This window comes from Chrysochloris asiatica, unplaced genomic scaffold (genome assembly GCF_000296735.1).
Source record: "Chrysochloris asiatica unplaced genomic scaffold, ChrAsi1.0 scaffold00030, whole genome shotgun sequence".
In the NCBI taxonomy this organism is placed as follows: Eukaryota; Metazoa; Chordata; class Mammalia; order Afrosoricida; family Chrysochloridae; genus Chrysochloris; species Chrysochloris asiatica.
In genome coordinates, this window is record NW_006408548.1 from 2,687,848 (window position 1) to 2,701,521 (window position 13,674).

The 13,674-nt window shown below is 43.5% G+C and overlaps 1 protein-coding gene across 1 annotated transcript in view; it reads right to left on the bottom strand.

The window, feature by feature from the left end:
• Positions 1–642: 642 nt before the first annotated feature.
• The window catches only part of TRIM71 (tripartite motif containing 71, E3 ubiquitin protein ligase), a 101,381-nt gene continuing 88,349 nt past the window's right edge, over positions 643–13,674 (bottom strand). Inside the window, exons 3-4 of the mRNA XM_006851586.1 lie at positions 7,452–7,586; positions 643–2,508 (exon numbers count right to left, since the gene is read on the bottom strand). Of these exons, the coding sequence (XP_006851648.1) occupies positions 1,057–2,508; positions 7,452–7,586 (1,587 nt within the window). The 3' untranslated portion in view covers positions 643–1,056. The remainder of the gene's footprint in view (positions 2,509–7,451; positions 7,587–13,674) is intronic.

Sequence of the window (13,674 nt, forward strand, 5' to 3'; positions counted from 1 at the left end):
GCCTTGCTTCTCTTCTGCATTCTACCTACGACCCCAGCACATACGTGGCCCACCCCATGCTCACACCCACACACAAGTCAGTGTATGAAAACCCTCTTGAAAATGAGGTTAATTTTCCTCCTCCTTCCACTTAACTCTTTATAACCAATAGCAAACATTTTTTGCTCAAAATCCAAATAAAAAATCCTGCACTACATCTATTTTTCAGAAATTAAACTATGAGAATAAGGGGAAGGGGGAATTCTTGAGCGGTGGTGTGTCATTTTTAGTTTTATGATTTAAGAGCAAAATCAAAATCTGACACACACATAAACACATACTCCCTCCTCCCTTAAAAACAATTTAAAAAGTAACAAAAATCACATATCCTAAAATATGAATGGTCTGCTTTTCTTGGCTAGCAAGCCACAACCACATCTTCTAGGAATAAGAAAATATTCTGAACAGAATGTTAAACACACTGAGGTAATAAAAGGGGAACACAGGAAAAGTATCTGCTGCAGCACTTAAAACAAAACAAAAACTCCCCTGCCCAAGTTCAAGACCACACAACACAATCTAATCCCACATGAACACAGTATGCTCAAGAACACAAACAAGCTATATCATGCACTTTAAATCCTATTTTTCCATGTATTACAGTTTTTTGTGTTTTGTTGGCTCAAGCTACAGAATGCATCCCACCAAACATAGCCAGTACCCTCCCCCAGCCTTATAGATGCCTGGCTTGTGCACATTGCACCCCCACATGGGGCCAGAGGGGCAGTGGGAGGAGGGGACAGAGCCTGCTGGAGAAGGAAACGTTAAGCTTTATGAGGTAGATAGAAATGATCACTTCACAGGTTCAATCCCTGCAGAAAAGAGAAGTACATTCATCTGTAAAAAAATAAAGATGAGGTAGGACTTAAGCAATGTTGTACTTTTCTTGTTCTCTTTTAAAAAAAAGAAAAAAAGAAATTTCCCTGAGACGGTTTCTTCTTTGAAATTCAAAAAGAGAAAAAGAGAAAGACAGAGACGCAAACGCACAGCCCAAACAGAGAAGCCTAGAAAACATGATTAGAAGATGAGGATTCGATTGTTGCCAAAGTCCACCACGACGATCATTCCATCGGGGGTGACAGCAATGCCTGAGGGGCGGTCCATCTGCCCAAAGCCACTGCCCTGCGCACCAAACTTGCAAAGGAAGCTGCCATTGGACTCAAACATCTGTACACGGTGGTTCCTGGAGTCGGCTACGATGATTCGGCCTTCTTGGTCTACGGCCACGCCCTGCGGACGAAGGAACTGCCCATTACCCGTGCCCTCTGAGCCCAGGAAGCGTGCAGATTGGCAGTCGGGGTGAATGACAAGGAGGCGGTGATTGTTGAAGTCGGTGACTACCAAGTGGCCCTCATGATTGAAGGCCACCCCTCGAGGGGAGTCAAAGTGCTTCCAGAGAGCCCCCTCGAAGCCATACTTATTCAGGAAGATCCCATCAGGCCCGAACAGCTGGATCCGGTGGTTTCGTGTGTCTGAGACCAGGATTTTACCCTCAGAATTCACCGCCACATCCCAAGGGTAGTTGAACTGCCCATTCTTGGTTCCTTTCTCACCGAATTTGAGGAGGAACTGGCCATCAAAGGTAAAGATCTGGATGCGATGATTGTCCTTGTCAGCCACCACGATCCTCCGTGAGGTGTCGCAGGCCACCCCAGCTGGCCGGTCAAACTGCCCAGGCCGGGAGCCCAGGGTACCAAACTTGTGATGGAAGGTACCGCAGGGCTTGAACACCTGGATGCGGTTGTTGCTGCGGTCAGCGACGATGATGTAACCCTCCTTGTCCACACTCACACCCCATGGGCGGCAGAGCTTGCCATCACTATCACCCTCGCTGCCAAAACTCAGGCCTGGGAGCCCAATGCCCACATAGCTGCGGCCTGACTTGACCACCACCTTGAAGGGGCTGTTTTCGATGTGCTGATTGCACATGGTGACTGACACAAGGTGCTCACCTTCCAGCTGGGGTCGGTAGCTTACCATGTAAGTCCCGTTCTGTTGATCATTCACCTCTGCACCAAAGAGATTACCATCGGGGCCCAGGACCACAGCAGACATCAGGTCACCCCCAGATAAGCGGGGTTCCCCATCATGGTCGTAGCCAATGACAGTGAAGGAGGCCACCTTACCCTGGAGGGCTCGTTTGAGGCCGTCACCAGTGGCCTTGGTGAGGGGTGCAAAGGCGCCACTGCTGACGAAGCCAAAGGATTTTATGGCCAGGTACAGGGCCTGGTCAGGGGGCGTGAACATGACCCGATCGTCTTCCTGGGGCTGCAGAAAGCTCCGCACAGTCTTCAGCTCCTGCACTTGGGCCAGCATGCGGTCTCGGGCCAGCAGGATGTCCAGTGCTCTGCCCTCCTCTAGGACCTGCTGGACCGCACTGATGGTACTCTCAAGCTTGTTGAGGTTTTGTCGCAGCTTCTCCACTTGTAGGTACAGAGACTTGGCTTTCACCTGGCGGATCTTCTCTACCTGAAGGGAAAAGTGGCAACAACGAGAGAGAACATAGTGGTTTAGAACCAAAAACAACAAGGCATGTAACCCAAATCTCATCAAAGGACAAACGCATACTGAAGAACAGTTAACAAAGATAGTCAGACTTCACTCTTCCAAAAATGTCAAAATGAAAAAGGCACAGAAAAGCAGAGGGTGTGGTCCAGGTGAAAGGAAAACTAAAGACACAAATGTCACTATAATACACTACAAATGCCAGCCAACTCTTTTGGCTCTTTTACTGTGAACAGAAAAAACAATCTAGATATTAATTTCTCAACAGTGGTAAGGGTCCTGAGAGGCCACAAGACAAGCACTGCAGATGGTTAAGAAAATCAAATCCATAGAAAATCCCTATCCCAAGATGAACTGATATATAGGCAATGTGATCAATGTAAACTCAGAACAAAGTCACTAATAACCTATGATATCTACCTGGAGTCCTGGCATGGCGCCATAGCATAGGCAAGGTCGGTGATTCAAGCTCACCAGCTGCTTCCTAGGAAACGCCACACAGGGTCACTTTCAGTTGGAACAGACTCAATGGCACATAACCAAGACATGAAAAATACAGGTAATGTGTGATCCTGGATTGAGGGGAAGTAACTATAAATATGACTATAAATAGCTATAAAAAAACAAAAAACAAGACTAGGTGTTGTTGTTAAGTGTTGTCAAGTCTGTTCCAACTCATAGCAACCCTGCATAGGGTTTCCAAGGAACAGTTGGTGGGTTTGAACTGCTGACCTGTGGTTCGCAGTTCAGTGCTGATCCTCTAGCGCCACACTAGCAGTCTATGGACTAGGTACTAGTATTAAATATTAAATTTCCTAACTTGATTATGTAAGCATTTCCTTGTTTATAGGAAATATTCAAGTGTAAATAAGGATAAATTATATACATACATATGTATATACTTACATATAAAGAGTATGATGATTAAGGCAATGGGGCAAAATGTATACAACTGACAGATCTGGATGACAGGTATATGGAGTTCTATGTATGAAATGAAGCATACAGATGCTAAGGTGGTCACTTGCTTGAATTTCCAAAAGTTTTAAATAATGGAGGAGAGCAATCACATATGTGAATTTATGCTCTTCAATGTGGAACATGGATTGAAGAGGGACCAGTAAGACAGCATAGATCAGAGATGTCCAGTTAAACAGGCAATGTGCTGAGAAAATAAAGGTAGAGAGAGGGGAAGTGAGCAGATGCTGGAGACAGAATCAGGACTTCTACTGAACTGGATTACAAAGCCAGTCTTACACTAAAGAGCCTGCAATCTCATGGTGTGCAGCTGCACATGTATGGATGATGAGAAGGAGAAAAGGTTGGGTGTGTGACAACTAAGAGGAAATTGGTAAGAGCTAAATCCAGATTACAAGCCTCACTAATTCCCCTAGTCTCCTCTCTTCACACTTCAGTATTTAAGAACAGCTATTGCTGCTCCTAACAAACCTATACAGGGTTGCTATGGGTGGGAACTGACTCAATAGCACCTAACAACAACATCAGAAATCTGTAACTAAAGAAAATAACATGGACTACAACGAGCATTCATTTCTTTTTTCTGGTGAATTTATACCTAGTTCTTCATGATTAACAGAATATTTTGCCTTTTTCTACCGTACATCCTCTCCCTGCCCTTTAAACTGCCTTAAAGTGTCAAAGTTTTAAAAGGGAAAGGCACTGGAAGGATGGCACAGAATGACAACTAAGACTGACAGGTGATCTTGGTGAGAGAGGTTAGGATGTCACAGATCCATAAAAACAAAGTCTAGCAAGGCTCATAGTTGACTAGGGGTCTGTTGCTTTAATAGCCAAAGCTTTTCCATCCCCCATGCCCCAGGCTCATCATTGAGAGGAGCTCCCAACAGAGTTCTTGTCCATGGACAGACTAAAAGATGGTCTGAAGTGAGACAAAGTTGTGTGTTTGTAAACAGATTAACTCAGACTCCAGGAACTATAAAAGTTTTGTTTCAGAGTGGTGAATGACATCATAAGAAATGTCAGCTTACATGCCAAAAAATAAAAAAAACCATCTTCAATCTGAACAAATGAATGAGGGCCCACAAGCTGTCAATCAATATATATAGTTAGCACTAGGAATAATACAGAAGCCTGATGTAGTAACAAGGTGCAAGCTAAGCCATAATGGTTCCCTGGGCCCAAATGAGAGAAATGGAAGCAGCCAATCAGAACACCCAGGTTCAAACCCTTGCCTAAGAAAGGTAATGAGTCTAGCTCGGTGGTCCTCACTGAGGGAGCGGATTCACCTGTGGTGCATTTATGAAATCCAGATGCCCATCAACACAGACTTAAAAGCTCCAGATGAATGGTCCCCAAACCTTAACCTTCCTCCCAGTTATAAGGTTTCTTTTCCAAAGAAACCCTCCAAATACAAAATACTATGATATATGAACATGTTATCTGATCTGGTAACATGTGGCTATTTGGGAAAATGGTATTTTGTCTGATCAATGAAACGGCAGCTTCTTAATTGTATTGCATTCAATAAATAAGTCCCCCAGGCCCGTTAAGAAATTCACTCCATCTGAAGGGAATAACAACTATTATTTCATATTATTTTGCAGAGAAGACTATTAATCAAAAAGCCACAGCAAGTCTGATTTAGAATAAGAATCCATTGTTGGTAGGTTTATTATATTCTAATTTGATTTCATAGGGTGGTAATAAATGTGATTTTTGACCCATTCACTTTTTTTTTTAACAGTTCACTCTGGAACCAGAGGCTACGTGTGTGCAGAGACCTGTGTGGTGGCAGTAAGAAAAAAGCTTGATCGTTTGGTCTCATCTGGTCCTATGGCTGTGGTTCTAATGCCTGAACTATGCTGTTGTTTAGGACGCTGCTGAGTCAGTGACAACTCATAGCACACTAACAAGTTTTTCTTGCACCGAGTGTCTGGGTGGGGTTCGAACTGATAACTTTTCAGTTACCAGCCAAGCACTTAATGTTATACCAACAAGCTCCTTAGTGATTGGTCATCCAGAGCTATTGTTGTTAGGTTCCATCCGGTTGAGCTTGGTGGTTATAATTAATCTCCCAAGGGAACTGTGTCCACTGGAAACTTCTAAGCCACAAGAATTAAGAGGCGTTTTCTGGCCAAATGCACCCATGTACATGTTCAATAACTGGGGAACGAGAAAACAATTTTGGAACAGAGAGGTTTTCTGGGCAGACACTGGGAAGGAATAAAAAATTAATAAGAGAGTAGTTCTCCCAGTGGAGGTCTTATAGCAAAAAACTGAAGCTAAATGGGTCTAAGGTGTGTCCAGTATAAGCAAGTGTGTTTTGGAATTATCTGAGAATAATTTTTTAAGGCAAGTAGAAACAATTTGACTCTTTCCCCCAGACATGCATCTCCTTGTATAAAAGCAAAAACTTGGATTTCTATCCCTTCTGAAACAGAACTCCCTCCTCCCTTTAAAGAGAGGACATGAGTCAGTCTCCAGAAGGGAGGGAGCTAAGGTGAGACCTGCAGAAAGCCCCACACACAAAGGCCCTTTCATCAGCAGATCCAGAAGAGCCAGTTTGTGGCAGAATTCACGGCAGAGCTCTCAGGTTGCAAGAAGCGGGCCCCTTCTCAGTTATAATGAACATTCGTGGGTGGCACACCAGACAACAGATCATGGGGAACATCCCAGTGACTACATTGGTGCTCAAAAAATAAGTGCTGAGAGTCCTTCTCTCAAAATTCTTTGTCTTTCTGTCAACAGGTAACTGAACAATGGAGCCATCCACACTCCTTAGAAGAGGCAGAAAGTGGCACTTGCCCAAGCATAACTAAATGGGTGAAAAAAAGGCAAAGGGCATAGTCATTAACACCCGAGGGTCACGTTTAGAAATCAAGATGCATTCCTCATGGGAGAAAGACCTGGAGATGTGCTTTTGTAAAGATTGTTTTTGTTATGTGCCATCGAGTAGGTTCTATATAGAGTTTCTAAGAAGTAGCTGGTGGGTATGAACCACTGACTTTGCTATTAGCGGTCCAGTGCTTAGCCTACATTGCCATACTATGATTCCTACCATCATATAGATTGGACATTAAATTAAAACAAGGTCATATACATACACAACACAAGCACATCCTTTTCTTAATCAGTTATGTATAAAAAAATAAAATCAAAATTCTTGTCAAGTCTATTCTGACTTAATGGTGACCCCATATATGAGCATATATGGGAGGCATTGAACCATCAATGGCTTCCCATCAGCCAGACAGTCTTGTTCAAATGAAAGCTTTGGTTGCCCATCATTACACTGTTTGTGGGTTCAGAAACGTAATTATAGTCAAAAAAGTGACATGGGTAATGGCCTATTCATAGGTATAAGCTGTATTTTCCCTGAATGTGAATCTAAGATCAGAAAAGCCAAAGCTGAGATGGTGCCCTGTGCTTTGGTGGGGTGAGTCATCATCATCTTTCCAGCTGATTTTTATCTAGACAGCACACAAGTGTGTTCACCACCCTTCTCAGGAAGAAAGGGCACAGACTCACTGCCCTTACAAGTGGGAAACTGGTTTTCCACAAGGGCTCAGGAAGTGGAGCCAGCCAGGATATCAGAAATTAAGGATGTTTCCTACCAGCTTGCTTTTCTTAACAACAGTTTTGATTGTACTTGCCTTCTTTCTGCTCCTTGTGAGTATGTGCAATAAAACTTGAGACTTATGGGTGCCCGACTACTTCTGAAAAGCCTTCTTGTACGACTGCATAGATGACACCCACAATGTTCCAAGGGCCCTGTATCGTTCTGCCAACAAACTTTTGTGGAAAATAGCAAGTGTTCTAAATTTAGAGCATGGGTCCTGGACTCTGAGAGACCTCAGAGAATTCTGCTGCAGTTTACAGCGGAAATGCTGGCTGGGTGGGGTGAGGAGGTGGGGTCCCACTGTTACCTTCCACAGCAGCTCGCATTCCCGCTCTTCCAGGGCCTTCTTGTGCCTTGCTGTCACAGCTTTGACTTCTGACTGCACCACCTTTGCCTTCAACTCCACCTGTTCTGCCACGGTCTGGGCCTGCTCGATGCTCAGCTGAAACACCAAGAAGAACCACCTCAAGGCATTAGTCCTCAAAGGAAACATTCAAACTCTGTGTATTTAGCAGATTTGGATACTGATCGTCCTGGCCCCACCCACAGCCTTGGGAAGAAATCTGGCACTTAGGGTAAGACTGGCACCTGTCTGACATGTAACTGAAGGAATTGCTGGCAGACACTGGATTTCGTTGTATAAGGAATAGCACCTACACTGTGAATGTCAGGACTATTAAGAGCTGCTCTGACACATTGAAACACGTGTTAGATGGGTCTTGTAGGAAAATAGAGACTGAGGATTAGATGTGAAATGAAGAACTCTGAGCACAAGGGCAACTTTCCAGGCTAGTTCCCTGCCTGGGGAAAGGCAGGCAGGCTGAGCACATGAAGGGCTATCTGTCTCAGGAGGTGTCAAGGCATAAGCAAGACAATATAGTTCATTCCAGCTGGAATTCACATCAAGCGTATGCATACTGGGAATATCATCTGGACTACCTAAGAAACCGCGCCCCGTGGTCTACTCACCACCACACACCCTATTCTGTACCACTACTCCTAGTAAATCAGCTGGTTTAATCAGACATATTACTGTTCATAAAAAATTAATCAGGACAGAAGGCCTGGTGGTTTTCATTAATATTACATGATGTAGTTGAAAAGCCACAAGGATCTCTGTGAGATACTGAGGCATTAAATCAGAATTCCTGTTGCGGATGATGCAACAGATCTGGACCAGGTGACCCAAATCAGGTGGGACCTTGAGAAACCTAAGAGTTGGGAGACAGTTGGTAGGGTGACTAACCATCTGGCTTGCTCTGGGGACTGAGGGGTTTCTGTGACATGGGACTTTCAGTGTTAACACTGAGACAGGGCAGGCTTGGAAAATCTAGGATGGTTGGTCACCCTAGGAGTTGGGTAATCCAAGTTCGAATCTTGGCTCAACCTTCCTTTACTGCTCTAGCCTTGGTAAAAAGTAAATGTAAAGAAAATGCAAGGTGATTCACAGAAAGAGCTGAATGCAGAGTCGAGTCTGGCACAGAGTAAAATATTTTGCTGTTATTATTAACATTGCTTAGCTGACAAATATCTGGAAGGAAAGTTTAACTTCCCCTCATTACACTTAGCTTTCATCACACAAGAAGCCTAGTCACCAAATTAAGCCTGCAAACGATTCTTTCCTTTTTTTAAAATGTAAAATAACACACAACATAAAGTTTACCATTAGTGACGTTTACAAGGCTGTGCAACCATGCTACTATCCAGTTCTAGAACATTCTGATTACCCCAAAGGAAATCCTGTACCTGTAAAACAGTCACTGCCACAGCACACACAAGGTCCCTAAAACCATGGCAACCAACAATGTACTTCCTGTCTCTATGGATTTTTGCTCAGTCTAGATATTGCATGCAAAGAAACAAAAATAAGTGGCCTGACTTTCAATCACATACAGTCTGGGTACCTAATTACTATCTTGAAGAGGGTTGACATCTTTGCAGTATGCAAGCCACATCCACACTGAATTTCCAGGTGACTCAGTTCCTTAAGCTCTCTGTGCCTCAATTTCCTCACTAGTAGCTATGGTGCTGTAAGATAAGCACCTGACTGCTAACCACAACTGCTAATCTTATACAGGATGGCTAAGAGCAGGGTTCAACTTGATGGCACTTAACAACAACAACTAATATAATAGTAACAGTACCAGTTGCTTTTGAGTTGCTTCTGACCCATGGTGACCTTGTGTCTGTCAAGAGAACTGTGTTCCAGACGGTTTTCAGCAGCTCATCTCTAGCCTCCCACAAACCCTGAAAGGGAATCACCTCATCTAAATCAACTCTGGAGTAGACTCAAACCTCCAACTGCCCAGTTAGAGCCAGGTTGTATAGTAACCATTTATACCAAAGGATTCTTGTGCAGCTATGGGTTAATGCTCCAGACTACAAAGCCATTTGAACTGCAAGGTAGGCAGTTCAAGCTCACCAGCTGCTCCTCAGAAACCCTACAGAGGGTTGCTATGGGTCGGAACCAACTCGACGGCACTTAACAACAACATCCTCACAGCACCCTGGACTGACACAGTTTATTACACTCTGCTCCAATCCCTATAAAACCTAAGGATCCAATGAGCTTACCAGAGCTACTTGAGCTTATCTTGAAGGCTCACAGAGGGTAACTAATCTAGGACCCTCATCCAAATTCACCAATTTCAAAACCTAGTTGACCCAGCCACAATGGGCTAGAGCTGAGAGTGAAGTGTCCAGCTGATATGAAGTGGGGGGGGAGCGTGCAAGAATGCCCAAACTTGCAGATAGTACTCATTTGCCCTAGCTTGGATGGCTTGATGATCAGAACTCAACTTCGTTGTTGTTGTTAGGTGCCATCAAGTCAGTACCGACTCATAGTGAACTTATGCACAGTAGAATGAAACATTGATCCTGGGTCAACTTCACTACTGTTACCATGCTTGAGCCCATTGATGCTGCCAGATTGCCAATTCATCTCGCTGGGGAAGGTCTTCCTCTTGAGGAAGATAAAAAAGTTTGATACAGGAAGCAAGTGTAAATTGCTGCAATTTGATAAACTTGACCTGTACTATGGATGTAGTAAAACAAATTATCAACCAAGAGAGGAATCTTCACAACAAGGATCAATCCTATCCCCTTGGTACACAGAGTTGATAAGGACGGGCAACTTAGACATTGGCTACCTAAAATGTGAAGGGTGGAGTGTAGGAGGGTAGGGGATAAAGGCAGGAAGTGGCTGGCCTACAAGTTTTAAAGAGGGAATTAAGTTTCACAGTAAGCCAGGGTGGGGTGGGGGAAGGTAACTGAGTAGTTTTCATTGTCTAGATGGGTCTGATGAAAGGAGATGGGTGTAAGAATTCTTTTGATGCAATAGTCACCACTGTAAAGGTAGAAGTTGTATAACAAAAAGGGGGAAGTAGTTAATCTTACATTCCAGGAAGACAGGACCCTAGGACCATTAAGAGAGAAAAGCATAGGTGCAAAGTGGGATTCTAACCAGAGAAGCAGTGACACCAGAGATGGAGACAGAGGTGATGGCATGGAGAGAGAGCAGCTGAGGACTCTAGACTCCTGGAAAGAGAAAGGCTGTGTGCTGGCGGCCAGGAGGCTGGCTTGCAAAATATGCCCTTTGGTTGTTTAAAGGATTTTTTTTCCTGAGTGTTTTTGTGCACACACACACACAAAAGGCAAACATTGTTAACCAATGGAGCGTGGAGGGCAATGAAACAAAATACGATTATTCTCCTGATGTTCTCCCACGTAAGGTATCACTCAATTCACAATAAAAGGTTTAAAAAAACAGCAACAAAAGTCACTTCTTTCCTGAAGCTGCAACTGGTTGACTGCTGGCCAGGTTTCTGTTCAAACTTTACAATTTTGCACACCCACCCTGAAAGGTCATTACATAGCAAAGTGGGAGAACAGTCCATACCACTTGACCATTTCTTATTGTATATATCTGTCCCTGGCACTAGGCAGTCAACAAATCAATGCAGATTGATAGATCTCAATTATCTAAAGTTTTCTATATACAGAATAATGAATCCATTATACAAGTATATCTATCCATATAAGCAGACATATGGGGTTAATGACTTTTCACTCAGAAAACGTAATACCTCACTACCAGACACTTGTTGTTGCTAATTGCTGTCAAGTTGGATCCAACTCATAGCGACTCTGTATAGGGCTTCCGAGGAGTGGTCGGTGAGTTTGAACCACTGACTTTGTGGTTCAAAAACTGACCTTGCTGTCCAGTGCTTATCCTAGGATGCCACACCAGAACTAGACATTTGGACTGAAGAGAATTTGATGTATGGGATTAGATGAATGGAGGACTGGAAGGGTAATGGGAAGGAACACTGAGAATGACAAAAACAGTGACTGCAAGAAGCAGCCCCCACGCCTTGGGCTAGGAAAGGAAAGGGAACTAGGTTAGTGCCCACAAATATGGAGGAAGAGCCATGCCTAGCTAGTGCTAAGAGTGCAACTTCTGTTGCTAGGGTGAATAAATGCGACTGATTAGATGAGGAAGCCAAAAAGAAGCATCAAGTCCTTTCTTCCAATTTTGTGCTTAAAAGAATCACAGCCCCAGCATCACAAGGTAAAATCATGAAAGGGTGGGCGAGAGCTCAAGAGAGTAGAGCGCACTAACTGGGATACCCAGTTTTACAAGATGTCTTCGGTTATTAGTTAACACAGGTCTGCTATCCAAGGTAATATTTGACCAAGACAATCAAAATTGTGTTCATAATGGGTCTTAATGCTGCCTTATCAGAAAAGAAACAACAGCAAACAAGATTTCTTACTAGCATGTGCTACTTGCCAGCTGACTTTTACCTAAAATTCAGAAAATGTGCAAATAGCAGACACACATTCCTGTGAGGTAACAGCACAGAGCACATCCTTTGCAAAGCAGGTTAGTTCTTCATATCATCTCTCCCTAATATCCCCTGGCAAGGCAAGATCTATATTTCCTCCCTGTCCCCAAGACTTGTATTTCAAACTCTTATTCTATAGTAACTATTTCTTCCATTTTTGAGGTAAATAAAAGGAATGCAGCACTCTTATTATACCTTGAGTCATCACTGAGTATGCAAGGATAACATCATTCCATGGGTTGAGAGTCATAAAGTCTCAGCATGTAGAGGGCAACAAAGGTCTCCCCTTGAACACTACACAATCCCACCAACTACTGCGTGCATTCCAAGATGTATAGACAAGGACCTGATCAACTAGTTCCCATTCTCCTGAAGGAGGCACAAAGCAGATGGGTTGGGGATTTCCAAATGACAAAACAGAAACGCACACTCTGCATTTAAGACAATCAACCAACAAGCATGGGACTAGAGAAAAAAAAAAAATGTTACCATCTTTTAGGTGTTAGCAGACTTAAACATTTGAAAATTTAAGAGACTCAATCTGGGCAAGTGAAACAGGCAGTACATCCCAACAAGTGGTCGGCCATTAGTGCAGGGGAGGCGTGCTCGGCCACATTGAGATGTCCTAGTCCTGGTGTGGAGCTGTGGGCTAATGTGCCAGAGTGCAAAGTCATTCGAACTGTAAGGTCAGTGGTTCAAGCTCACCAGCTGCTCTTTGGAAACCCCATACAGGGTTGCTATGGGTCAGAATTGATTCGACGGAACTTAACAACAGTAAAAGCTGTGGGTGTCATTAGTGATGCCTAGTGGCTGTGGAAGGCAGTGGTGACATGCTGGTCAGTAGATGGGATATAGAATGCCAATACCACTATAAACTTTTAGGCTACCATAAGTTAACAAGAACTTTATTATTCACTCAAGTAAAAATTTTATTACATTTTTACTTTAACAAGGCTGTGTTGTGTAGGTACTAACTACTCCTGCCCTCTGGTTGTTGTAGACACACCCACTGAATTGTTGTTAAGTGCTGTCCAGTCGATTCTGACCCATAGCGAACTGTACAGGGTTTCCAAGGAGCTGCTGATGAGCTTGAAACACTGACTATGCGGTTCAAACGACTTTGCAGTGACATGCATTAGCCCACAGTGCAACGCCATGAAATCCGATATGAATGGCCAAAATGTACTTCCAGTCCAAGTAAGAGCAGAATATTCTAAGAAGCAATAGAAGTAGTCACTTTTAACCAAAGACATCTCCCATGCTTTTGCTGGTTGTAGGCGATTGTATCCCAAGTGTGAATTCTCTTTTTAGGGTGATCGAATCGGGCTGCGAACCTTAAGGTCAGCGATTCGAAACCACCAGCCGCTATACGCGGGAGAAAGATGAGGCTTTCTACTCCCGTAAAGATTTACATCCTCAGAAACCCTGTACAGGGTCACTATGAGTCGGAAGCGACTTGAAGGTACTTAACAAAGAATTAATTCAGGGATTTACTCTGAGTGGGGTCTTCTCAATACCCAAGATTCATAAGTTAAAAACAAATTATGGGGGGTTAGAAGATGCTGATGCCATTATGGCAGCATTTACCTGCATGTGGTGTTATAAGATTAGAAGGCTATTTCTTACAATTATTTTTCCTTTTAAAGTAGAAAAATCCAACTGTGGGAAAACTCACACTTTCCC